Raw genomic sequence first — 26,477 nt, forward strand, 5'->3', positions numbered from 1 at the left:
ATATTTGCAGATGACACAATCCTATATGTAAAGAACCCTGGAAACTCCACCTCTAAAGCTCCTAGAATTGATGACCTTAGCAAAGTAGCACTATACAAAAATCACCCCACAAAAATCAGTATCTTTTCTATATACCAACAATGAGCAGATAGAGAGGGGGATCAGGAAAATAACTGTTTACAATTGTCTCAAAAATAAAGTACCTAAGAATAAACAAATCAGAGTAGTAAAGGAACTCTACAATGAAAAGTATAAAACTTTACACAAAGACATTAAAAGAGACACCAGGACCCATGGTTTCCCTTACTTTCAATAGCTAGTATGTCTAGGACAAACAGAAAAGGTCAAAAGCTATGTACATGACCATATAAGATGATGCTAAGGAAAAAGAACCCCAAGATAGGGACACAAGAGGTTTTATCTTTGTTCCTGTTGTTTTTAATGTACTTATTATAATGTACTGTGTGGTTTTTTTTGTTTCTTTTATATGTTCTTTTCTCATGGTATAAACCCTGTTTTCACTGTATTTGATTCCCATGCCCTGCATCTTGTATATACATTCTTCTAATTTGGGGACGGGAAGGGAAATAACAAAATGCTGAAATAAGGATATAGATGGACCCATTGTAACAATGAGATGTACAAGACACTATGTTGAAAACGAACTTTACAGCTTGGGCGGGGGTGGGGGGGAATTGGGCAGGTGAGGAGGGATCCCAGGGATGGTAGGGGGAAAAACAAAGGAGGGAGTAAAAATGCTCAATAGAAAATATACTCATTACCTTACTCATGTAACTGTAACGCCTTTGCACAGTATCTTTACAATAAAAAATATACATTAAAAAAAGACACCAGATCGGTATAATTTGTGGAGGGGAAGGGGAAAAACAAATCGTTTAAATAGGGATACAGGTGGACCCATTGCAACAATGAGATGTACAAGTCTTTATGTGGAAACGAACTTCACAACTTTGGCGTGGGGGGAGAGGAAGGGTGGGGAGGATTGGGTGGGGGCGGGGGGAGGATGGGAAGGGCAAACAAAGGAGAAGGCTACAATGCTTGATAAGAAATGTACTCATTATCTTGCCCATGTAATTGTAACCCCTCTGTACAGTATTTTCACACACACACCAAAAAAAAAAAGACACCAGGAAGTGGAAAGACATCCATGTTCCTGAATTGGCAGAATATCATTGATATAATGAAAATGGCATACTCTCAAAGGTAATCTACAAATCCAGTGCAATACCCATCATAATCCCAATGTCATTTTTCACTGAGACTGAGAAAATAAACAAAAAATTCATATGAAACCACAAAAGCCTTGAATTGTAAAAGAAATCCTAAGGGGTGGGAGGGACCTGCAGTGCTGAAGGTGTAACAATTCCAGACTTCAAACTTTATTTCAAAGTTGTAACAACAACAGTTTAGTACGGCACAAAAATAGGTTTGAAAGCCCAGAAAAAACCCATATACTTTAAGTCTCTCTTATGTCAACCCCCCTCTATGTGTTCTTCCTACCTTAACTTTACCTCTATCTGTTCAAATATTAAATTAGCTTCCTCTAAGTTACAAATCAATTCCCACCTCCAGTGCCCTGACAAAACTGAAAATGTAGTAGAATCTAGAAAAAGACATCTCATTCTAGCTCCAGGCAAGCCCTTGAGAATTGTTACTAGTCCTGGTTAGTCCTAACCCTCTAAATGATCTGGCCTATCTGAGCTAGCAACATGAGACTAATATTATAGAAAGAAAAGAAGCCAAAGATAGACAGGTTCTTGAACTAAATTCAAGTCCTTGGCATGAAGGCTGGGACTGGTTTTGACAGCTAGTTTCAATTTTCCCTACTCAGTCTAAGTTGTTTTTTTTTGTTGTTTTTCTTTTTTTTATCTCAGCCATTTATGGAACTAACCTTTGAGAACTGAGGCTATATCACTCTGCTAAGCACTCCTGATTAAACTTTGGAGAGAACAGGCAGATAGAAGCAGAGGAAGAAGAAGATAGGGTTTTAGGATAAGCATTAAACACACAAATAAATACTTGTTAGAAAGCAGTATGGTGGCTGAAGACTATAATCCTAGCTATTTGGAAGCCAGAAATCATAGAATTATGGTTTGATGCCAGCCTAAGCAAAAAGTTCACAAGACTCCCATCTCAACCAATGGCTGGGCACTATAAGGGGCACATATTATTCCAAATGCAGAAGAAGTACAATAGCTGGCTGGTCATAGTGGTTGCATGCCTGTTATCTCCAAAGACAAAAGAACAAGTAGAATGATCACAGCCCAGGCCAACCCAGAGAATAAAGTGAGATCCTGCTTCAAAAATAACCAATGCAAAACGGGGTTGGAGGAATGGCTCAAGTGGTAGAGCCTGCCTAGCCAAATGCAAGGCCAATATCAACCCATAATTCCACTAAATAAAGAAAATACTTATTTGAAAGAGAATGGCTAAGACCTGTTCTCCATCACCATCTAAATCCACAAATTGAAAAAAAAACCTGGTCTGGCTTTTTAACCTGTTTTTGTTGTTGTTGTTATTAGTGGTGGTGGTGGTGGTGGTGTTTTTTTTGTTGTTTGGTTTGCTTTTTTGGGGGGGGTCCGGTCGTGGGGCCTGAACTCTTGGCCTGGGCGCTGTCCCTCAGCTCTTCAGATCAAGGCTAGCGCTCTACCACTTGAGCCACAGCGCCACTTCTGGCTTTTTTTTCTTTTTGCTTATGTGGTGCTGAGGAATCGAACCCAGGGCCTCATGCATGCAAGGCAAGCGCTCTACCACTGAGCCACCTTCCCAGCCCCTGTTTGTTTTTTTAACCAGGTTAAGAATAAAGGTAAAGCCCAGGTGCTGATACTCTGGTGAAATCACAGAGCTTAGCCAGCCAACTACAAAGGGTCTTCAGCCTTAGCAGTAGCTGCCATAGAGGTTAAAGACTATTGTCAGGGCCTCTACCTTTTCCAGTTCAGGAAGATGTGGATTTGTATATCAGCCATATTCGGAGGCTAGTAAAAACAAATAAATATTCTGTATGACAATGAGATCTCTCTCAACTGAAGAAATCTAAACTGTCCTCATGCAGTCTTCTGGGTCCTTCATTTATTGCAACCCACTATTCTTTTCTCTCCTAGTTCAGAGTAATTTGCCAGACTCAAGAGGCCTGGCATCCTGCCTTCCTCCAGGTGGTTCACCCTGACAAACTTGCATTACCAGGGAGCACAGCAGATGCTCAGAATGGAAAAATGCTTAACAAAGACTGAGAAGATGGCAGTAACAGGGGAAAAGGGGCCAGAAATATGAGTAGGAAAGAAATAAACACAGTTCTCTGGGAATCCCCAGAAGACTTTAAAGGCCTCAAACTAGGGAAGGAAGGTACGCTGTGCAGAAGGAGGCAGTGTCAAAAATAAATTCTGTTGAATATGTCATGTTGAAAAGTTGCTGGAGTTAGTGATTCATGACCAAATAAAGAGGTAGGTCACCTCACAAAACTATAGTTTCATCTATTATGCTCTATCCCATTTTTCCAGCACTGTGTTTGAACAAGAGATCCAATACAGACTCCTGGCTATAACCCTTCCACCGGGCATTACTTCCTGGTAGCAGTCAAAAAGTTTGAATGTCTTATTCTGATGAGCTACAGGGGCCTAAGTGGGAACATCTTTTAACAGTAAATCCAGCTCCTACCTAGTTACTGTTCATAACTATTTGTGGGTGTGCATTTTTCTATGTGTTAAAGATGGGACCAAAAAGGTCATATTCTTGGATACCACCTTCGGGACCACATATAAAAGCTAATCCCTCTTAGGCAAAGGAAGGATGGTCATTTGCTTCTCAGAGACAGAGAGGTGGTAGAAAGGCATAGGGTCTTTCCCTTTTAGTCCCACCTCAATTGCAGTCTGTGAAATAATAAAAATGCACCTGATCTTTGCTCCTGGTTCCAGATTCAGTCCTCCCAAAAGCCAAAAAAAATCCCAAGTGATAGGAGTATCTTGATATTTGCAACAAGCACCTTTCAACCATATTTTATGATTTAAAAAAAATTTTTTGTAAAGATGCTGTACAGAGGGGTCACAGTTACATGTGTAAGGTAATAAGTACATTTCTTATCAAGCATTTCTTCTTCCTTTGTTGTTCTCACACTATCCCTTGCCTACCCCTATCTTATGATTTATGATAATGAAGTGACACTAGAACTTCTAAGTACCTTCAGCTTGGGGTCTGATCACCAGAAAGTCATATCATGAATAGAGTTGAAACTTTCTCCCAGCCTAACTTCTACTAAGTTAGATAAGGAGTTCAATTACCCAAAGCCAATACTCCATGCCTACATAATAAATCTTTCATTAAGGCCTCAAAACAGGCTTCAGAAAGTTTCCTTAACTCCATTTGAATTGGAAGATGGCACACTGAGCGAAGGCATGGAAATTCTGCGAACTGGCCTCTCTATGTACTCTAGTAGCTCAGCATATGCATCTCTTCTTCTTGGTTGTTCCTGAGTCACAGCCATTATAATAAGCAGGTAAATATAAAGTATTGTCATGAGTTCTGTCAGACATTATAGCTAATTATCAAACCTGAGAAGGGGTTTGTAGGAATCCTTGATTACTATATAAGCTGGACTGTGAGAAGTACAGCTGACCCAGAACTTGCAATTAGCATCTGAAACAGAACCAGTCTTAGAGGACTTAGCTCTTTAACTTATGGAATCTGACACTAATCCCTGGTAGCAAAACAACTTGATTTCGTTGACACTTAATTGGTATCTGAGAACTGACGAATCACACAGCCTCCCTGAAGCTGCAAAGGACCAACGGCCCCTCAGAGACAACCCTGCAGTACCCAGACTACAGTCAGGTACTCCAGACAGAAGTCCAGAGCCTGCAAGAAATCAGGCTCCTCTCTTAAATACTTGAAATCAGTATAATTGGTCTCCTATAAATGAGGTTTCCAAAATTCAATTCCCTCTTATTCCTCATGCAGATATGAAATGATCTGACCGGATGGCTGGTGCTCTATAATTCTTGGATTGTTCTCATCAGTTGTTGATTTCCATTTTTTTCTCCCTTCCCCCTACACACAAATGTGTTCCCGCACTGACTTCTTGCTTACTCCCATCCAGTGGGCCCTTTGTGCTAAAGCCAACACTTCAAACATTCTTGTAGCCTGCCTAGAAGTCAGATCAGGTCAATAAGCAACCCCAGGTTTGAGCCTGGATACTTCCATGAGCACACGTGGCTAGCAAATGAACAAAGGATCCTTTGTCTAGGGCCTCCTCACCTCTACTTCACGTTCAAGTCACATAGAAAGGGAAAAGGCAAACCTATGTGAGTTTTGCTGTTGTTGGTTTTTTTAAGTTCTGTCTGTGTGTGTGTGAGCACATGAGTGCACACTCCTGTTCTAGTGTGGGGGCTTTAATTCTGGGACTGGGCCCTGTTCCTTAGCTTTTTCAGTCAAAGCAGTCACTCTACCACTTGAGTCATAGCTCCATTTTCAGCTTTTTGCTGATTACTGGTCTAAGTGTCTCACAGACTTTCCTGCTCTGGACTGGCTTGAAACCTGGATCCTAAGACCTCAGCCTCCTGAGTAGCTAGGATTATAAGCATAAACCACCAGCACCCAGCCTGGTATATATTTTTTAAATAACAACTATAGTCCCATGGCCCCTGTGCTAGGCCCTCTGCAAAAATAATTTACCTATGTTATTCTTTTTCCATTCTTTTTGTTTTTGTTTTTGTTTTGTTTTTGTCAGTCATGGGGCTTGAACTCTGGGCTTGGGTGCTGTCCTGCACTCTTCAGCTCAAGGCAAGTACTCTACCACTTGAGCCACAGCATCACTTCCAGCTTGTCCTGAGTAGTTTATTGAAGATAAAAGTCTCTCAGGACTTTCCTGCCCATACTGGCTTCAAACCAAGATCCTCAGATCTCAGCCTCCTGAGTAGCTAGGATTACAGGCATGAGCCACCGGAGCCCTGGTTCTTGTTTCATTCTTATACCATCTATACAGTAGGTATATTTTCAACCCCATATTCATATGAAGAAATTAAGGTTCAGAAATTCTAAGCAACCTCATCAAGCAGCTCAAACAAAACTGTAAGTAAAGTTAGAGGCTCATATTTATCAAACAGCAACCAAGAACTCAAGGTCCTAGCCTTGCCACATAATCCAACACCAAACACTTCTATCAAAACATTCTAAATCAAGCCAGGTACCAATGGCTCATATCTGTAATCCTAGCAACTCAGGAGCCTGAGACCTCAGGATCACGGTTAAAAGCTATCCCAGGGGAAAAAGTCCATTAGACTCTTATCTCCAATAAACCACCCAAAAGCCAAAGTAGAGCTGTGGTTCGTGTGGTAGAGTACTAACCCCCCCCCCCTCGATCTCTCTCTCTCTCTCTCTTTCTTTCTCTCTCTCTCTCTCTCTCTCTCTCTCTCTCTCTCTCTCTCTCTCTCTCTCTCTCTCTCTCTCTCTCTCTCTCTCTCTCTCTCACACACACACACACACACACACACACAAAGTTAGGGATAGCACTCAGGCCTCAGGTTCAATCTCTAGGACTGACATATACACACAAAAAATACTTTCTTCCCTCTTTTTTCCTCTTTCTTTCTTTCTTGCTTTCTTTTGTTCTTTCTCTTTCCTTCTTTCCTTCCTTCCTTTTTCCTTCCTTCCTTCCCTTCCTCCTCTTCCCTTCCATCCTGCCTGTCTTCCTCCCTCTCTCTCCCTCCCTCCCTCCCCCAGCCTCTCTCTTTCTGCATCTGCATCCTATGTAAGACTGTAAGCTACTAAGAATAGAGATCATGTTTTTATTCCCCAGGGAGAGTATGAGCTGGGGCTAAGAGCCAGACAAAATTGACTTTGAATTCTGACTCTACCACTTACTGGTTGTTTGGCTAAGTCATTTTTCTCTATGAGACTCAGTTTGTCTATAAAATTAAGCATAGTTATAGCATCTGCCCTCAAAGGATGCTTGGCAGAGTCAGTACTCAGTAAATATAAGCCATTATCTATATCTCTAACCATGAGTACAGTGACTGGAAATGTACAGACAGCAGATGGCCCACTGAGTTTACCTGTAATCAACATTCTGTAATAAGAAGTACACAGGAATGAAATCCTGGAATTCAGGGGTCCAGGGTTCTAGAAAAATTCTGAGTTTTCTACCCAGAACTAGCAGGACCTGCCAGCAAACAGCTTTCATTCCTTGCTTGTGAACAGCTGATACTGAATCCACACTCAAATGCTTGCTGTGCCTCTGTAAGGTGAGGTAGATCCCAAAATAAACTAGAAAAGAGACAGGAAAATCACTTCTAGGAACAAGTGACTCCCAGTGAGGATTGTGACAATAACAGAGGCAGGAAGACTTTAGGAGAGAGACCTATAGCTGCCCCAGGTATGCTGGGACTCTATTCCTACTTGCCCTGGTGGGAAGACCCATGAAGTCATAGATTGTTATCCTGGTATGTCAGACTGAAGCAGCAAATTTGTTTTCAAATGTGCCCAGCCCACACCAAAACAGTTCATGTACCCTGCTAGAATCAGTTTTAGTCTTCCTTTAAAAAATGTGAAGGAGGGCTGGGAAGGTGGCTCAGTGGTAGAGCGCTTGCCTTGCATGCCTGAGGCCCTAGGTTCGATTCCTCAGCACCACATAAGCAAAAAAGAAAAAAGCCGGAAGTGGCACTGTGGCTCAAGTGGTAGAGTGCTAGCCTTGAGTTGAAGAGCTGAGGGGCAGCGCCCAGGCCCAGAGTTCAGGCCCCACAACCGGACCCAAAAAAAAAAAAAAAAAAAATTCTGAAGGAACAGAAAATACCAATAATGAGGTTAATAACTGTCTATATAAATTTGAATTTTCTTTAAAATTCCCAAACAGGAAGTGGAAGTGAGAATCAGGTAGTAGAGTGAACTATCTTCCTGTGTGGAACAAGGAATGTTCTGTTAATCCTTCTACCTGTTCTTACCCTTCTCCATACAAAGAACTGAGAGACAAAGGGAAGACATTTCATGACTGTGGACATCTCTACAACCGAAGTCCCATTAAGACCACAGAAAGGCAAACCACATGCTCATCAACCCTCATGAGCATTCAGTTCCATAATCAGTTGAAGGAGTGTGGAGAAATTACTGTTGAAAACTAAAATAGCTGTATATGAAGTAATGTCTTGGTAGCAGGAATTAGAGGGCTTTGCATCTAGTGTCATCTGCATCTCTGCAGCTACTGCATCTCCTGAGCAGCGGACAGGCAGGACATTTCCCTCATATTACCACTGGGAAAACCAAAGAGAAGTCTGTGGCTTGCCCAAAATTCTCTAAGTAGCAAAGTCAGGCTTTAAACTGAAGAGTGGCTTTGGTGAGTCTGTTGTTTGCCACTACCTTCCCATTTACCTACCTATCAAAGATGTTGTGAAGACTGGCTACATTTCTTTTTACTTTCTTTTTATTTTCTTTTTTTTCCTTCCTTCCCTCCTTTCTTTTTTTTTTTTTTTTTGTTTTTATTTGTGAACATACTGTACAGAGGGGTTACAATTACATGGGCAGGATAATGCGTACATTTCTTACCAAGCATTGCAGCCTCCTCCTTTTGTTTACCCTTCACATCCCTTCCCAGCCTCCCCCCTCCCCCCCAATCCCAATCCTTCTCCTTCCCCCCCGCCCCCCCTCCCCCCGCACCGACTAGTTGTAAAGCTCATTTTGGGCATGACAACTTGTACTTCCTTCCCTCCTTTCTTTCTTTCTTTCTTTCCTTCCTTCTTTCTTTCTCTTTTTCTGTACGTTGTGGGGCTTGAACTCAGCCTGGGTACTGTCCCTGAGCTCTTCTGCTCAAGGCTAGCACTCTACCACCTTGAGTTACAGCTGTACTTCCAATTTTCTGGTGGTTAATTGGAGATAAGAGTTTCACAAGGACTTTTCTGCTTGGACTGGCTTTGAACCTTGATCCTCAGATCTAAGTCTCCCGATTAGCTAGGATTACAGGTGTGAGCCACTGGCACCTGGTGTGGGTACATTTCTTTTAACCTTTAGGTAGCTATATAGGAAGTTCCCTGGTAGCATTCTGTATGAAAGCAAGAGCCAGCTATGTACATAGACCAGTAAAAGGCCAATCTTCTATCATTCCTGTACAGGAATCTTAATAATGACTTGTCTATTTTACTTGTCTGACTCCATGGTGTAGACTCCAAATCACTCCACATCAGACACTGTGGGTAGAACAAGCCTACCTACCACCTAATTTTGCTTACTAGTTCTGCCTTGCAGATAGGGTATGGTTGGAAAATGCTCTTTCCTAGATAAGGCAAGTCTGACTAGAACCAGAGTCGCTTGGCTTTCTGATCTATAGGGACCTCTTTCAGTATACCATATGCTAACTTTGGGAAAGCTGCAAGGGAATTTTGTATAGAAGCTCTTGAGAAACTCCATGGTGAAGTGTAAAGTCAGTAGAGCTATCAAATTAAATGTAAAAACATGTGTGTCACTCCAGTTCTTCAAAAAGCTCCCAGAAATCACCTTCCACCCTTGTTGCCCTTGGAAGGTTCTTCATCCTCAGGGATATATAGAAGACCTCTTTCTTTTAGCCATTAGCCGTAGTCCCACTGCTCAATGAGACAAGATCAAAACTATCAGCCTTGTTCTGTCTACAGTATGGATGATGGTCTTGACTCAACCACAGAACAAATAGAGTGTGGGTACAGGCCCCAAAACATCAGCTTCCACCTGCCTGACATGCTTGTCTGGTTAAAACTGACATGAGAAAGTCTACATAAAACCAGTGGACATGGCCCACAGCTTCTATTCCTTATCCCTAAAGTTCCTCTAACTTTATTCTTCAGGGATCAGGGGGCTCAGTTCTCAGTAAAGTTGGGAGAAGCCAGCTTGAAATTATAGCTGCTGAACCCAATATCCCTTGTTTTTCTACCTCCTTCTTCCCAATACCATTAGCTCCCACTTGGTTTCTTTGGTGCTTTATCATTCTTCTGCGGCAGCAACTACCCGTATGCAAGCCCAGTAGGAGTGATACTGCTATCAGAAATCTGGCTGGCACAACAAATGCTTTCCTTGCCAGCACAGCAGCTATGAGGGCAGTAAGGACATAGTGATGAATATCAGCAAGAAGCTAATGAACTGTACTATGGCAGCTGCCAGGGCTTGCCATCCACCTTGCCACTGTAAGAAAATGCAATAGTCCCAAGTATCAGCATGGTGAGTTCTAACCAAGGATAGCTGGGACTGAGAAGGACAAAGTAGGAGGATAGCAAATCCAGTCTCAGAGGCCAATTACCTAGGATAAGTTAGCTGAATGGCACAGGACAAGTTACCTACTAACCTCCCTGAGCCTCAATATTTATGCTAGAAAATAATACCTAAACATGGCAAACACTCCACAATTGCTGACTATTTTTATTATTATTTGAAGCCCTGAGCAGAGGCTCATGATAGTGGTAGAAGGTTGCTCCTTCTGAGGACACTGCATTTAAAAAGCAGGCCAGAGCCAGCCCCTTTTTCTTGGCATAGGTTCCTTTAAAAACAGAGCACTCCTGCCCTGCACCAGTGTTCAGGACTCTCCAGTGAACAATATTTCAGCAGCATTGAGCCGAGCAGCAGAGCCCAAAATAGCATTTGCAGAGCAAGGCACATGTCACTGCCTCTCCTGTGCTTCAGAAGTGCAAGGAAAGAAAGTTTTCAATCACTTGCTCAGAAAGCATGGCCACCCACTGCCTTGCCTTCCTTCCAGTGCATTCAGATGCTATACTCTCTGTTCTGCTGGAAAATAAAGGCCCACAAGCCCTGAAACAGAAGCAACTACCACTGTAATGGTTCACCTCTTCCCTGCCAGCAGGTCAGACAGTGGCTGCTCCTTGAACGGAGCCCAACACAAAGGACATACTTTGAATTCTGAGTATGTCACTAGGGGTATTAGTACCTGGCCGAAGGGCCTGCCATTCCTCAGTTGGGTGAAACACCTCCAGAATCTCAGGATCCAGATCCTCTTCAGCTTTGGCTTCCTTTCTCTCTGATTCTTTCATGCTGCTCTTCTCTGGGTTGGTCAGTGCAAACTTATTCTGCAAAAAAGCAAACTGCCATGATCAAACACTGCCAGCCAGACAAGCAGAAAGAAAACAGTAGGAGATGGCATACTCTTCTCCCATGATCCTCTACCTTTCTCAGACATGTTGGACATATGCAAAAGGTCAGCCTCAGAACCAGCATGTATGAAATGATATGGTTAAATGAATACAACATGGTATCATATGTATACAATACTTTTGTAAGTGCACAAGAAAAAACACCAGAAGATTCTACACTATATTAAGGAGATTAAATTAGAATACTAGGCAGATGTATTAACAAGAGTCTTTGGTTTTCTCCCTTCACCCCCAGCATTAGGGGGTACTCTAGCACTTGAGCCACATCTTTTTTTTTTTTTTTTGCTTTGATTATTTTAAAAATAAGGTCTCAATTTATGCTTAATGCCTGGGCTGGCCTGGGCTGAGAAGTTTCTACTTAACAGGTGTGTCACTGCACCCAACCACTGATTTCAGATGGAGTCTCAAGAACTTCTCTTTGCCTGGGCAGGACTCAATCCCGATTTTTGCCTCCCAAATAGTTAAGATTACAGGCATGGGCCACCATGACCAGCTGGGTCTTTTTGCTTTCTATTTGACATGCTACTATACTATTGAACATTTAAAGCCTATACATATTGTTTTCAGATTTTTTATTTATTTATTTATTTTTTGTCAGTTGTGTGGCTTGAACTCTGGACCCGGGCCCTCTCCCTCAGCTCTTCAGCTCAAGGCTAGCGCTCAACTACTTGAGCCACAGAGCCACTTCTGGTTTTCTGAGTAGTTTATTGGAGATAAAAGACTCACGGACTTTCCTTCCTGGGCTGGCTTTGAACTGCAATGCTCAGACCTCTGCCTCCTGAGTAGATAGGATTACAGGCATGAGCCACCAGCACCCGGCTTGTTTTCAGAATTTAAACAAAGATATTTATAAAAGGAAATAGAGACATAGGGCTGTGATAATCCCCACCAAAAATTCAAGGTATCTGAGTTACTATTCATTGGTAAAAAGTTTCTTTCTATAGTCTAGCCCTTAGTCCCTCCTGCTGAAGAAAACATACTCTCTCCCCTGAGCCCCTCTCCCTTGGAAAAGAAGGGTATCCATGGGAACAAAACTGTGAAATCAGAAACATCCTTGCTTAAAAGCAAACATCTCTCCCTCTCTCAAGCTTCCCAGGCTGGCAGCTATACAGTTTACCACAACTTTGCTGTAGGCCACTGACAAAGCTTGAGGCTTATCACCAGCTGTACTGAGTTGCTGTATTAGTCAGGAGCTTATAATAAAAATCATTTCTGTAAAGAAGTTTTCCCCCAACTATGGGAATGAGTTTCTAATGTTTTGAAATTTAAAATATACTACCCCCCTTCCCAAGGTTATGTTTTGACTTCTTTTTTTTTTTTTTTTTGGTCCGGTCGTGGGGCCTGAACTCTGGGCCTGGGCGCTGTCCCTCAGCTCTTCAGATCAAGGCTAGCGCTCTACCACTTGAGCCACAGCACCACTTCCGGCTTTTTTCTTTTTGCTTATGTGGTGCTGAGGAATCGAACCCAGGGCCTCAGGCATGCAAGGCAAGCGCTCTACCACTGAGCCAACTTCCCAGCCCCATGTTTTGACTTCTGTAAGCCAATAATATGTTTTGACTTGTAATAATGTCAATAGCATTGATAGGATCTATCATGCTGACTAGGTCAAAATTATGTTTTGCCTATGCTCTTATGACTCAAGGCTATGTTTTGCTTCTGTAGCCTTGTTTGCTTGCTTTGGTAAACATTACCTACGTGAAACCCCTCTTCCTATAAAAATCCCCCATGAAAAGCAAACGGGGCTGTTCTCCATCTCTGTGAGCTGGGGAAAGATGCCACGTGGCTAAATAAAAAAATCTTCCTTTTGCTGATCATGGGTTCAAGTTCCACCAGCTCTGGGAAGCTGGGATTTTTCGAGGACCTGAAATGACCATGGATGTACAAAAAGTGGCTGGGAAGTTGGCTCAGTGGTAGAGCGCTTGCCTTGCATGCATGAGGCCCTGGGTTCGATTCCTCAGCACCACATAAGAAAAAAGAAAAAAGCTGGAAGTGGCACTGTAGCTCAAGTGGTAGAGTGCTGGTCTTGAGCTGAAGAGTGAGGGACAGCACCCAGGCCCAGAGTTCAGGCCCCATGACCGGACCCAAAAAAAAAAAGTGGCAGCTGAGTCCCAACTGATTCCCATGCAGCTTTGGCAATTCTGCCTATCATATATTACAAATGACCTCTTGGGGGATTCTAAACCAGAGTAAGAGTTACAAGTGAGAAGGTGCAAATCCAGCTGGGCTAGACATCCAAGTTAGAAATCACTTCCCCAAACCTACTACCTTACAGCGCCTATGGAGAACATGGAAAGTTAATGAGATGTGGTACTGTCAGTTCAGCAAAGAGATATAAGATAGATACAAGGTATTACTCACTTTGCCTCTTCCTGGCCTCTCATCTTGTCTACCCCATTTCTAACTCTGTCCTTGCATAAAAGAAGTAAAGCCTCAGGAAATTGGAAGTGCTCGGGAAAGCAAAAAAGAACCACGCTAGCACATAGGCCAAGTATTTCAGCCCTCCTACCTCACTTGTCATATATTTTCTCTCCACTTCTTAGTTCTGCCCTAATGAATGTATTTCTTAGAGTTCTCATATGAGCCCAAACCTATGTTGAGTATTTTGGTTTTTCAATTATTCTAACTCAGCCCAGGAGATGTCATGCATCTCTTCAGGTAACCCACCACCATGTATGCATCTCTTCAGTAACCCACCAGCATGGGTTACTAAGGAGCTGATCTTTAATTAGCTGACAGAGGATAGGTTAAGGAGGTAAGGTTTTGATGAAAAATACAGAGCCCTCCAAGAATTTTCATATCTTAACAAGAAATAAAAGTATGACATTTAGCTGATATTATTTCACACCTTGTTAGGGACCTGTAAGAAAATATCTTGGACAAAAGGACCTCGAATTATTTCAATATTAAGAGCACTGAGTCCAGCACAGTGGTAAGGAACTCAAGCTCTGTATCAGGTAATACGAAGTTTGAATCCCAGTTTTTTATGACTCTGGTAAAATTATATTTAACTTACTAAGCCTCAGTTTCCATATCTGTAAAGTAGAAATAATATCTAGCTCACATTTTAAATGAGGTACTATATTGTGAAACACTAGCCCTGGGTATATAGGGCTAGTGTTGCTATTGTTACCACTTACGAAGGCAGTCCAAAGTTTCAGGTCAGAAGAGTAGAGTATGTGTACTGACATCCAACAGTGACTACGTAATACAGGTCAGGTTGGAGTGGTGGTCTCCTCTATAACTTGGGCCCTCAAACCCCTTCTATCCTTTCAACTTGGTCTTCACAAAACTGATCACAAAAGAAAACTAGGGAAAAAAGAGAGCAGGTATGCTTGGAAGACTAAAGGAAAAGTAAACTATCAGGAGGTCACAGATATCAAAGACTTCCAATGGCTGAATTACCTGAGCTCAGACATTGTCAGTCTCTTTCATCACTGTACCCCCAATGCTAGCATTAGGGCTTAGTATGAAACTACTGAAAGAATGAACAAATGTACATACAAATGCCACCTCCCATAGACAGGCAGGTCTTTTGAGATACGCCCAAAGTACCTGACTTCTAGAGGCAAGCCTTAGCTTCACATTCCAGATGTCTGCTAAGTATCCAGAATCTAAGTAGTCTAGGACCGAGTCATGTTGACTAGCCCCTTGCCAGAAGCAACAGACCAAAGAATTAGGAGAACAGTAATCTCATCTCAAATAAATGTTGATCAATTGCCTCTAGGGGCCAGACAGAAAGGGATGTAAATGAGTGATGTGTGCCAGATGTAAACATCAGGGAGCTCTGGAACTGTGAAACTACAGACCTGTTGTGGAATAAGGAAAGCACCTGCTACTAAGCTGGTCTATCACTGACACCCAAGCATTTCATCTAGAACTGTAAAACTACAGACCTGTTGAGGAGTAAGGAAAGCATCTGCTACTAAGCTGGTCTATCACGGACACCCAAGCATTTCAGCTTGAAGAGAAACAGAAGTCTGGATTTTTATGTGAATTTTTCTCATTTTTAGAACACCGAGGTCCAAACTAAACTTCTAAGTTTTAAATTGCAACTTGTGCTTTAATATACCAATAGGTTCTTTCTAGCAAGTATGGGTAGGAGGAGGCAACTAAGTTCTCATCATCAAGAGAAGCGGGAAGCCTTTCCACATCCAAGTGGGCTGATGACTGGGGGAAGAAGAAAGCAAGAGGAAGGGTTAGAAAGAGATGAATGTTCCAGGCGCTGGTGGCTCAAGCCTGTAATCCTAGCTACTCAGGAGGCTGAGATCCAAGGATCACGGTTCAAAGCCAGCCTAGGCAGTAAAGTCTGTGAGACTCTTATCTCCAATAAACCACTCAGAAAACCAGAAGAAGCACTGTGGCTCAAGTGGTAGAGCGCTTGCCTTGAGCTGAGGAGCTGAGGAACAGCACCCAGGCCCAGAGTTCAAGCCCCATGACCAACAAAAAAAAAAAAAGAAGAAAGAAAGAAAAAGAAAGAGATGACTGTGTATCCAGCTACATGGATGACTAAAGGTGGCTGGAATGCAAAGGGCCAAAACAATGAAAAACCAGCTATTTCACTGGGTATGTTTGAGGCACACCACTGGAGTATAGTAGAGAGCTGGCAGAAATATTGCAGAGCACAGAAATAAATTCAAGATATAAGACGACCTTTTAAAAAAACAAACTAAACACACAGCATCTGCTGTTCCCATCTCTCAAAATCAAGCCTAAACTGAGGGATTCTGCTTGAGGGAGAAAGGGAAAGCAAAAGAATGCCACCAGGGCCTGCTCATAGTTATGGACACCTGAACCATTTACTGCTTCAAAAGTCTGCTCCCTCCCATACCCTGAGTCCCATTTGGGACCTGTTGGGGTACAAAACCACTGAATTATCACAGAGAAAGAGCTCACATTGAGCCATCTCCTACCCAGGCTCTCCTTACATAGTGCCATCTTGAGATTTTGCCCACCTGGCTTTCTATGAAGCAGCTGGGCACCTGCCACCAGTAGCTTAGCCAAATCAGCTCTGGAAGCAGCCAGGCAACTCTACCTACTCACAGCTTCAGGAAGTGGCCTGGCAGCCAGCATTGGAGTGACTTGGTCTACTGAGTCCTCCAGAAGTAGCCAGGTGGCACCATGTATCCTGCCATGGCATCAAGAAGCAACTGAGCTGTGCATTCTCACAAGTTCAACCCACATTGAGGCCCTGAGAAGCAGATAAGCAGCCTTTCCTGAGCATGTAGGACCTGGAGGTGCTGCCACCACATAGCCTTTAGACAAACATGAGGCCCCTTAATCAGGCCCATTGGTGCAGGCCAATCCCTTGTATGGTTCTTAGATACCGACAGGCAACCCACATCATTAATAGGTAGCAACACACTAGGGAAGATATATAAGAGAGAGAGAATCAAACCTTATCAATTCCTAAAATAACCAAACTACAAAGATAAACAAAGAATACACAAAACAGGAACACAAAGGAACAAAAGATATATAATACAACCAGAAAAAATTAACAAAATGTCACAAATATATCTTTACTATCAATAATAACCTTGAATATAAAAGTACCTTCCCCATTTACAAGATACAGTGGTGGCTGATCAAAATACACTATACATATAAATTGACATGTTGAATTGAAACCCCTTTTATACAAGTAGTTAAAGATAATTAAAATAAAAACTTTTTTAAAAAGACAGACTACTTAAATGGACTAAGAAGCAATAACAATGATACCTTGCAAGAAACTCATTTCACTAGTAGAAACACAAACTCAAGTAAATGAAAAAAAAAAATGCCATGTAAACAGAAACCAAAAGTGAGCATGAGTAGGGATCCTTGTCAAACAAAATAAATATTAAGCCAAAAACGAAGAGAGGAAACAATGAAGATCACATAATGTTAAAAGAATCAATTCAAAAAGAGAAAAATAACTGTAAATAATTGGGAGCACCAAATTACACAAAGTATAATTTTTAGCTACTCACGAGGCTGAGATCTGAGGACCATGGTTCAAAGCCAGCCTGGGCAGGAAAGTCCATGAGACTCTTATCTCCTATAAACCACTCAAAAAGGGGCTGGGAAGGTAGCTCAGTGGTAGAGTGCTTGCCCTTGCATGCATGAGGCCCTGGGTTCGATTCCTCAGCACCACATAAGCAGAAAAAGCTGGAAGTGGTGCTGTGGCTCACGTGGTAGAGCACTAGCCTTGAGTTGAAGAGCTGAGGGACAGTGCCCAGGCCCAGAGTTCAGGTACCATGACTGGCAAAAAAATAAAAAATAAATAAATAAATAAACCACTCAAAAACCAGAAGTGGTGCTGTGGCTCAAGTGGTAGAGCACTCACCTTGAGCTGAAGAGCGCAGGGACAGCACCCAAGCCCAGAGTTCAAGCCCCACGACCCACCAAAAAAAAAAAAAAGATTGAGGACATCAATACCCTCTCTTTCAGGTAAGGACAGGTCATCTAGACCAAAAAACAGAAACAATTAATAAGAAAAGAAGAAGAAGAAGAAACACTAGAATTGAACTTTATTCAAATGGACCTGAAACAATTCACAGAATATGTCTTCCCCCAAGTAGAAAGGTATCCCATGTGTTTATTGGTGTTAAAAAAAAGTCCATCCAAAGTGAACTATAGATTCCATGTCATTTCCATCAAAATACTGATGGAACTAAAATTTATATGAAACCAAAATAAAAACATCTCCAAAATGCCAAAGAAAACCTGAGCAAAAAGAACAAAGTAGGAAGTATTACAACATCTGACATCAAAATATTTTACTACGTTATAGTAACTAAAACATGGGCGGGACAGGTAGTTAACACCTATAATCCTAGTTACTCGGGAAGCTGAGATCTGAGAATCATGGTTCAAAGCCAGTCCAGGTTGGAAAGTCCATGACACTCTTATCTCCAATAAACTATTCAGAAAAAAACTGCAAGTGGTGATATGGCTCAAGTGGTGGAGCTCTGGCCTTGAGCAAAAGAAAAGAAGCTCAGGGATAGTGCCCAGGCCCTGAGTTCAAGCCCTAGGACTAGCATGCACGTGCATGTGCACACACACACAAAACACAGTTACAGGTATAAAAATAGAAGAAGGAAACAGAAGAACAAACCCAGAAATCCAGATATTTACAGCAAAGGGAATTTTTATGGTTGTTTAGGATGGGATTCTCACTACAATGCCCAGGCTAGTTTCAAACCAGTAGGCTCAAGAAATCTGTCTGCCTCTGCCCCTCAAGCAGGCATGTGCCACTGCACTGCCAACTGATTGTTACAAGGGTTACAAGAAGATACAATGGAGAAAGGGCAATAGTCTTAATAAATGACACTGAGAAAACCAGATACCCACATGTAGAACAAAGAAACAAGACTCCTCTCATTATATTAAAAAAAAAAACACCTCAAAATGGATCAATGACTTACAATATAAGACCCCAAACTATAAAACTACTAGAAGAATACAACTTAAATGACTGACATTTATTTAGGAAGAAAAACTGATATGTTTCTAAAAGCACTAAAACTAACAATCACCCAAAGAATATCATGGAACCATTGAGCTGAAGGTATAGTCAGTAGAAGAATGCTTGCCTAAAATGCCAAAGATCCTGGGTTCAACTGAGAGAGAGAGACAGACAAAGAGACAGAAACAGAGAGACAGAGAAATATACTACCCTACACAAATGATCTGAATAACATATCTCAAAAGAGGAAATGGCTAACAAATATATGGAAAAATGCTCAATATTACAAATAATCAGACAAGTCCTTATCAAAACCACATTAAGTTATCATTTCACCACAGTCAGAATAGCTATTATCAAAAAGACAAAAAATAACAAAAGTTGTCAAGGGGCAAAGATGACAAGCTCTCATGTACCGTTGGTGGAAATATTAAGATACTCATGGAAAACAGGGTGGTAGGTTCCTCAAAAAACTAGAAATAGAATTGACACAAATCTGACAATCACACTTTAGGCTAGATTTGCAAAGAAACTAAAATCAGTATGTCAGTCAGATATGGTATGCATGCCTATAATCCCAGCATTCAGAAGGCAGAGGCAGAGGCAGGAGGATACCAAGTTCAAGGCCAATCTGGGCTACATAGTGAATCCAAGAGAGCCCAGGCTATGACTTAAGACCTTGTCCCTTCCCAGCTCTTCTAAAAACAAAAAAAAGGAGGGAGGAAAATATGTAAAAAAAAAAAAAAAATGATTAGGCCAGACAATCCTCACCGAGAGTCACCACGGTTTCCTGCTTCAAGAGTGCTTGAAAGGAACTCAGTGCTCGACTCCATCCCTGCCACCCGCTCGAGCCACCAACCTCCAGCCACCTCTTCACCGTGTCCTTGCACTGCCCCTCTGGGCCTCCTCTGACACTCCAGCGCCGACCCACTATGTCTCTCCTAGCCGCCACCATGATGACTGCATCCCTTTCGCAGGTGCACCAGAACTACCACCAGGACTCAGAGACCGCCATCAACCGCCAGATCAACCTGGAGCTCTATGCCTCCTATGTCTACCTGTCCATGTCTTACTACTTTGACCGAGATGATGTGGCTTTGAAGAACTCTGCCAAATATTTCCTTCACCACTCTATGAGGAGAGAGAACATGCAGAAAAACTGATGAAGCTGCAGAACCAGAGAGGTGGCCGCATCTTCCTGCAGGATATCAAGAAACCAGACCGTGATGACTGGGAAATTGGCTGAATGCGATAAAGTGTTCACTGCACTTGGAAAAAAGTGTGAATCAGTCACTACTGGAACTGTACAAAGTGGCCACTGACAAAAATGACCCCCACTGGGCTGGGAAGGTGGCTCAGTGGTAGAGCGCTTGCCTTGCATGCCTGAGGCCCTGGGTTCGATTCCTCAGCACCACATAAGCAAAAAGAAAAAAGCCGGAAGTGGTGCTATGGCTCAAGTGGTAGAGCGCTAGCCTTGAGCTGAAGAGCTGAGGGACAGCGCCCAGGCCCAGAGTTCAGGCCCCATGACTGGACCCAAAAAAAAAAAAAAAAAAAATGACCCCCACTTGTGTGACTTCATTGAGACTCATTACCTGAATGAGCAGGTGAAATCCACCAAAGAATTGGGTTGACCATGTCACCAACTTGCGCTGGATGGGAGCCCCTGAATCTGGCATGGCAGAATATCTCTTTGACAAGCACACTCTGGGAGAAAGTGATAAGAGCTAAGCCTTGGGCTGATTCCCCAAAGCCCCACGTGACTTCTGGTCACCAAGGCAGTGCATGCATATTTGGGCTTATCATTACCTTTACTATAAGTTGTACCAGAACATCCTAAGTTCTTTTAATTTGCACTATTCCTTCAAATAAAGAAATTTGGTACCTAAAATAAATGACTATACTCATGCTTATTGAAGCACTACAGTAGCTAAGATATGGTATCCATCAATGGATATATGGATAAAGAAAGTATGATATACTGGGTATGGTTTTATATGCCTGTAATCCCAATTGCTTAAAAAGTATAGACAGAAGGCTTACAGTCTGAGGCTAATCCTGGGAAAAACTTAAGACACTATCTGAGAAATAAACTAAAGCAAAAAGGGCTATGGGTGTTGTTCATAGTAGCAAAGCACTTACCTAGCAAGCTCAAGGCCCTGAGTTCAAACCCAAAAAAAGAAAGAAGGGAAAGAAACTGAAGAAGAAGAAAGGAGGGAGACAGAGAAGGAAGGAAGGAGGGAAAGAAATATGGTGTGTATATATATATGTGTATGTGTGTGTGCATGTGTATATACGTATATGTGTGTATGTATATATACTTGTACATGTGTACGTATATACATATATACATGTATACACGTACATATACACCATATAAATATGTATATATATATATATACACAATGAAATATTATTCAGCCATAAAATAGGATGGAATATTGTCATTTGCAGCAACATGGATAGAACTGACTGTGGGACATTTATGTTAAGTGAAGTAAGTCAGGTACAGAAAGACAAATACCATAGAGGTTACTAATGCCTAAGAAGAAGAAAGAATGGAGAAACAATGTTTAATGAGAACAGAAGTACAGTTGCAAAACAGGAATAACCATAGTACAACAGGATAACCATGCCTGACAATTCAGTATTTCAAAATAGCTTTGAGAAAAGATTTTTCAGTGTCCTGTATTATCCTTATGATTATACATTGTATTCAAGTATTGAACTTACAAATATGTAGTTACTATGATTCCATTAAAAATTTAAAAATCAAATTTTAAAAATTAAAAGAAACATACTAACTAACCAAATAACTATTGAGCCACATACTTTAAACCCTAGGGAAGCCAAACACTGGCAACAAAGTGGTTTTTGTACTTTCTCTTGGTATCATCTTTGAACTAGATATTAAGACACAAACCCAAATTCTGCCACTATTTTATTTTACAGAACTCCTTAGTTTTTAGTAATAATACAAAATTTGAGGTGCTCCCCTGTTTAATCAGCTTACTACTCACCAGATATAGGCTGTGAGTTTAGACATTTTGCCCAAGTCATGTGGTTATGCTTAGAGGTCAAGGACTTAGAAATATTGAGAAAGATTCTATGACAAGAAAGAACATCCACGGCTCGTCAGTCAGTTCCAAAGGAGAGTTCCAGAGACTCTGGGAAGCAGCATCACAGGACTGGGTTATAATGGTCACAGTAGCAACCACTTATTAGGTTCTGCTCATAGGCCAGACCCGGAGTTAAAGTGTTCCTCATAAGATTCATCTGAGTCTCACTTGTTTCCTTTTTATAAGGATGAATATGGGGCCTATTTGAAATCATATTAATCAGAAAAGCAGAGCAGAGATTTAAGGTCGAGACTGTGGGTTCCAAAGCCCATCTATGAATTTAGACTCATGTTTGTATTTCTTGGTCAAAGTGTTCTAAAGGTTGCACACTGGATGTTGAGAGAATGAAGCTGGGACACTAAGATCACACTGATGCATCTATTAACACATCAAAGATCTCCATAGGCCAGATAAGAAACCACAGAATTAGAGAGAGGATAAGCATTAACTAGCCTCTCTGTCCAGGCAGTGTCCTAACCAGGAGAAAGACCAAAAGGTGAAGAGGCACAGAACTGCTCTTGGTCAGATCTGAAGTAAATCCCATGCTCTGGTGCCCAACCAGCTGGCTTTCATGCTAGATCATCAGCACTCTCTCCTTAGCACCATCACTCCAAATACCAATTTCCTCTCAACTGACTGGCAAGAAATCCCACTAAGGTGTTAGATGACAACTTACCAATTCACACTTCCTTACATTTGTATCTGACTATGACATTCTTAAAAGCTAAAGGCTTCAAAGAGCCAAGACAATGGGTGAATTCCAATAACAGGTTGACAGAGAATGTGACATAGAGATACCAACAGAGCAAGATTTGATATCCTTCAAATTAAACCACTGAAGGAGCCATATCCATTCTAAAAATAACTTGACATTTATTGACCATATTGTGCCAATCCCAATAGTAAGTGCTTTATATAATCACATTTAATCTACACTAAAACTGGTCTTCCAAAGCAGGTAACAAAAGGGAACATACAGAGGGATTGTAACTCTTTCCCTGGAGCTCTATGAGCTCCCTCTTCTTCCATCATCTTTTTGAAGGTTAGTGTCACAGCCGCCTAGCATCTGTATTCCTAAGATATGACATATAAAAAAATATCACAGTATGAGCTGGAGGAAAAGGCTATGTCTGGATCATACTGGTAGGCACAGCAATGTGTTCTGGGTGGCCATTAACAAGCACCAACATCCTTTGGTAACACAATTCCAGGTCATCAGAAGTACTTTCCTGGACTCTCAGATCTGAAGAAAGTTTCATAAGCACCCCAATCCCACCTCATTTTCTTTACTGTGAAGGTGGTTCACTGCATAATTACGATTTTATTTTATTTTTTATTTTTTATTTTTTGGGTCCGGTTGTGGGGCCTGAACTCTGGGCCTGGGCGCTGTCCCTCGGCTCTTCAGCTCAAGGCTAGCGCTCTACCACTTGAGCCACAGCGCCACTTCCGGCTTTTTTCTTTTTTTCCTTATATGGTGCTGAGGAATCGAACCCAGGGCCTCAGGCTTGCAAGGCAAGCGCTCTACCACTGAGCCACCTTCCCAGCCCATAATTACGATTTTAAATGCCATCAGGGCAGCAATTTTTATGGTATGAGAGAAAAGACTTCAACTCCTACTTGTACTTAATACACGATGAAAGATTATGACAAATAGATACAGCTTAGGAACAGACATAGGATAAAAGTGGCTTCTGTTGACAAAAGTCAGTATTAACATTTTTCTCAGACTAGACTCAATAGAGCTAATATAAATGGGCCAGAATAATTATGGTTCTGAAAGCTCATCTATTTAGTTGGACTATTATCCAAAAGGGAATAGCACACATCAGCATGCCTTTGTTAATTATGTACCTGCTAAAGTTCTCAATAGGGAACATGGTGGTCCTCATGAACTGCAAACAGGGAGGGAACACAGCACTAATCCCTCAAGACCCTTCAGTGCTTTTCTGAGTCATTTTATCACTAAGTCATGCCAGACAGAACCCTAACCTCTGGTCCAGGTAGCCAATCCTACCCTGTGGGGCTTGGAAACCTACTTCTCATTGTCCTTGAAGAAGCAGCCAAAATAAGGCACCAACAGGATCTTAGTCAAAGATGTTTAAAAGCTCAAAAGGATTCGTGACTCCCTAACTGTATGTTCTCTTCTGCTCTAAAAAGTAGAAAGAAAGGCAGAGAAAAAAACAAATGACTTCAGAAAGAAGGTGAAAGCTTGCCACAAGCCAGAAGTGAACCTTGGCTGAGCTGGATTGTTATTAAATTCATCACAATTGTCATTTGCACTTCAAGGGCTTCTAGTTCCATGGCCTCTAGCACTTTATCCAACATTTAGTAACAGCCCTGGGGATTGGGAAAGGTGGCCAGGAGAGAATGAAACTGTCAGGAAACTCACAAGTGAGGATTCTCAAGGGAGGGAAAAGTAAGGGCACTGAGAGCTGGTCAAGGGCAAGTTATTGCTGGGACAGGTCAGGGAAACAAGGCCAGGAGCTTTATAGTGCTGTGGCCAGGCCAAGCAGCCTGCCAACAGACAGAAACCCAGAACTATGAGGTCTAGATTAATGAAGAAATGCTTGGAAACAAGAAGGAGAAAAGGAGAGGAAAGGAGCATATAGACAACCTGAAAAAGTTCAAGGAAGAGGGAAGTGGAGGAAAAAATAGAGTCTTAACTTATTGAGGACCTGTGCTAGTCACACAGGTATCCAGCTCATGTAGATAATGTTGACCTTCCCAGCTCTGCTTCAAACTTGTAGTGGGATTTGGGGCCAGGATGCTGAAAATATTTGACCCTAAGTTTCCTTATTTTCAGAATGAGGGTGATGATTAAGTTGCCTACTTCATAGGATTGTTGCAAGGATTAAATGAGAATATATAAAGGACTTAATACAATGACTGATAAATAAAGGATTATTTATCATATCACCCTCATCATCTTTTCCTCAAAGGGAAACTGTGCCCTGAGTTTTAAATAGAGAGTAAAAGATACAAGAAAGGGGAGAAAGAAGCCACATTCCCCTAAAAGAAAAGCCCACCCATCCCACAAGAGCCTAGTGACAGAAAGGCTTTCTCAAACCTCTTTAGAGCCCTACTAGATGCTGTAAGATACTTACTGGGTTCTGATGACTGAGGCAGAAGATGAAGCAGGAGGCAAATAGCAACCCACACAGCATTCCCAGGGGAGCCATCCTATATGGAGGCAGGCCCTGGGGAGCCATCATCAGACCCTGAAGGAAGAAACACAGAAGGTCAGTAGAAAGCTGGTGTTTATTCTCCTTGCGTTGTGATCAACATAATGGTATTTGTTCCAAAAATGTCAGAGACACTTTTGCATGGCTGTTTAACAATTCTTCTATCATTTATAGATAAATCTAAACCATCCATCTTCTGGAGTAAGTCCAGCTACACAAGAGTAGACATACCCTGAGTGGAAGTGTAAAGTTAACCAAGACCCTTGAGTTTTTTTTGTTTTTTTTTTGTGAACATACTGTACAGAGGGATTACAATTACATGGGCAGGATAATGCATACATTTCTTACCAAGCATTGCAGCCTCCTCCTTTGTTTACCCTTCTCATCCCTTCCCAGCCTCCCCCCTCCCTCCCAATCCCAATCCTTCTCCTCCCCCCCCCCCCCCACCGACGTTGTAAAGCTCATTTTGGACATGACAACTTGTACTTCTCATTGTTGCAACAGGTCCACCTGTATCCTTAAACGACTTGTTTTTCCCCATCTCCTCCACAAGTTATACTGACATCAAATATAGTGAAAGCAGGGGTTATACTGTGGGGGAGGGACATACAAAGCAACAAAGAAATAATCTTATAAATGCATTAGAAACACATGCATGAAAGAAAAAAACATTAAAATACATATCTAAGGGTTCATTTTCGTAGCATCACATTATCTGACCTTTTCCGCTTGACTCATACATATACTAGATATTGCAAATAAGGGAAACAATGGGGCCTATGTTTCTTTGGGCCTGGCTTACTTCACTTAATATAATTTTTTCCAAGTTTTTCCATTTCCTAACAAATGGGGCAATGTCATTCTTTCTGATGGAGGCATAGAATTCCATTGTGTATATATACCACATTTTCTTGATCCATTCATCTACTGAGGGGCATCTGGGTTGGTTCCATATCTTAGCTATGGTAAATAATGCTGCAATAAGCATAGTTGTGCTGGTAGCTTTAGTGTGGTCTTGTTTGTAAACATTTGGGTAAATGCCCAAAAGTGGGATTGCTGGGTCATAGGGAAGATCTATGTGAAGTCTTTTGAGGAACCTCCATACTGCTTTCCAAAGTGGTTGAACAAGTTTACATTCCCACCAACAATGAAGTAAGGTTCCTTTCTGTCCACATCCCCTCCAGCATCTGTTGTTGTTAGAGTTCTTGATTTTTGCCATTCTAACTGGAGTGAGGTGGTATCTCAATGTTGTTTTGATTTGCATTTCTTTTATGGCTAGGGATGTTGAGCATTTCTTCATGTGTCTATTAGCCATCCTTCTTTCTTCTTCAGAGAAGTTTCTTTTTAAGTCTTTCGCCCACTTATTTATTGGGCAGTTGTTTCTTTGAGGATTTGTTGTTGGGGGATTTAATTTTTTGAGTTACAAGTATATTTTAGATATGAGACCCTTGTCCATTGTATGGCTAGTAAAGATCTTCTCCCAATCCATGGGCTTTCTATTGATCTTGCTAGCTATGTCCTTTGCCATGCAGAAGCTCTGCAACTTTATGCAATCCCATTTGTCCAACCTTTCTTTGATTTGTTGTGTTTCCGGGCCTCT

At 41.7% G+C, this 26,477-nt stretch overlaps 1 protein-coding gene and 1 pseudogene across 2 annotated transcripts in view; one reads left to right on the forward strand and one right to left on the reverse strand.

Moving 5' to 3' along the window:
* The window catches only part of Sil1 (SIL1 nucleotide exchange factor), a 264,404-nt gene that overhangs the window by 157,878 nt on the left and 80,049 nt on the right, over positions 1-26,477 (reverse strand). For both annotated transcript variants that reach the window (XM_070036109.1, XM_070036110.1), the window contains 2 exons: positions 24,800-24,913; positions 10,907-11,045 (listed from right to left, as the gene is read on the reverse strand). In XM_070036109.1, the coding sequence (XP_069892210.1) occupies positions 10,907-11,045; positions 24,800-24,907 (247 nt within the window). In that variant the 5' untranslated portion in view covers positions 24,908-24,913. The remainder of the gene's footprint in view (positions 1-10,906; positions 11,046-24,799; positions 24,914-26,477) is intronic.
* On the forward strand, positions 19,533-20,322 carry LOC138837299 (ferritin heavy chain-like; annotated as a pseudogene).

Source organism: Dipodomys merriami, unplaced genomic scaffold, assembly GCF_024711535.1.
Source record: "Dipodomys merriami isolate MVZ:Mamm:240054 unplaced genomic scaffold, mDipMer1.0.p SCAF_27, whole genome shotgun sequence".
NCBI classification, from domain to species: Eukaryota; Metazoa; Chordata; class Mammalia; order Rodentia; family Heteromyidae; genus Dipodomys; species Dipodomys merriami.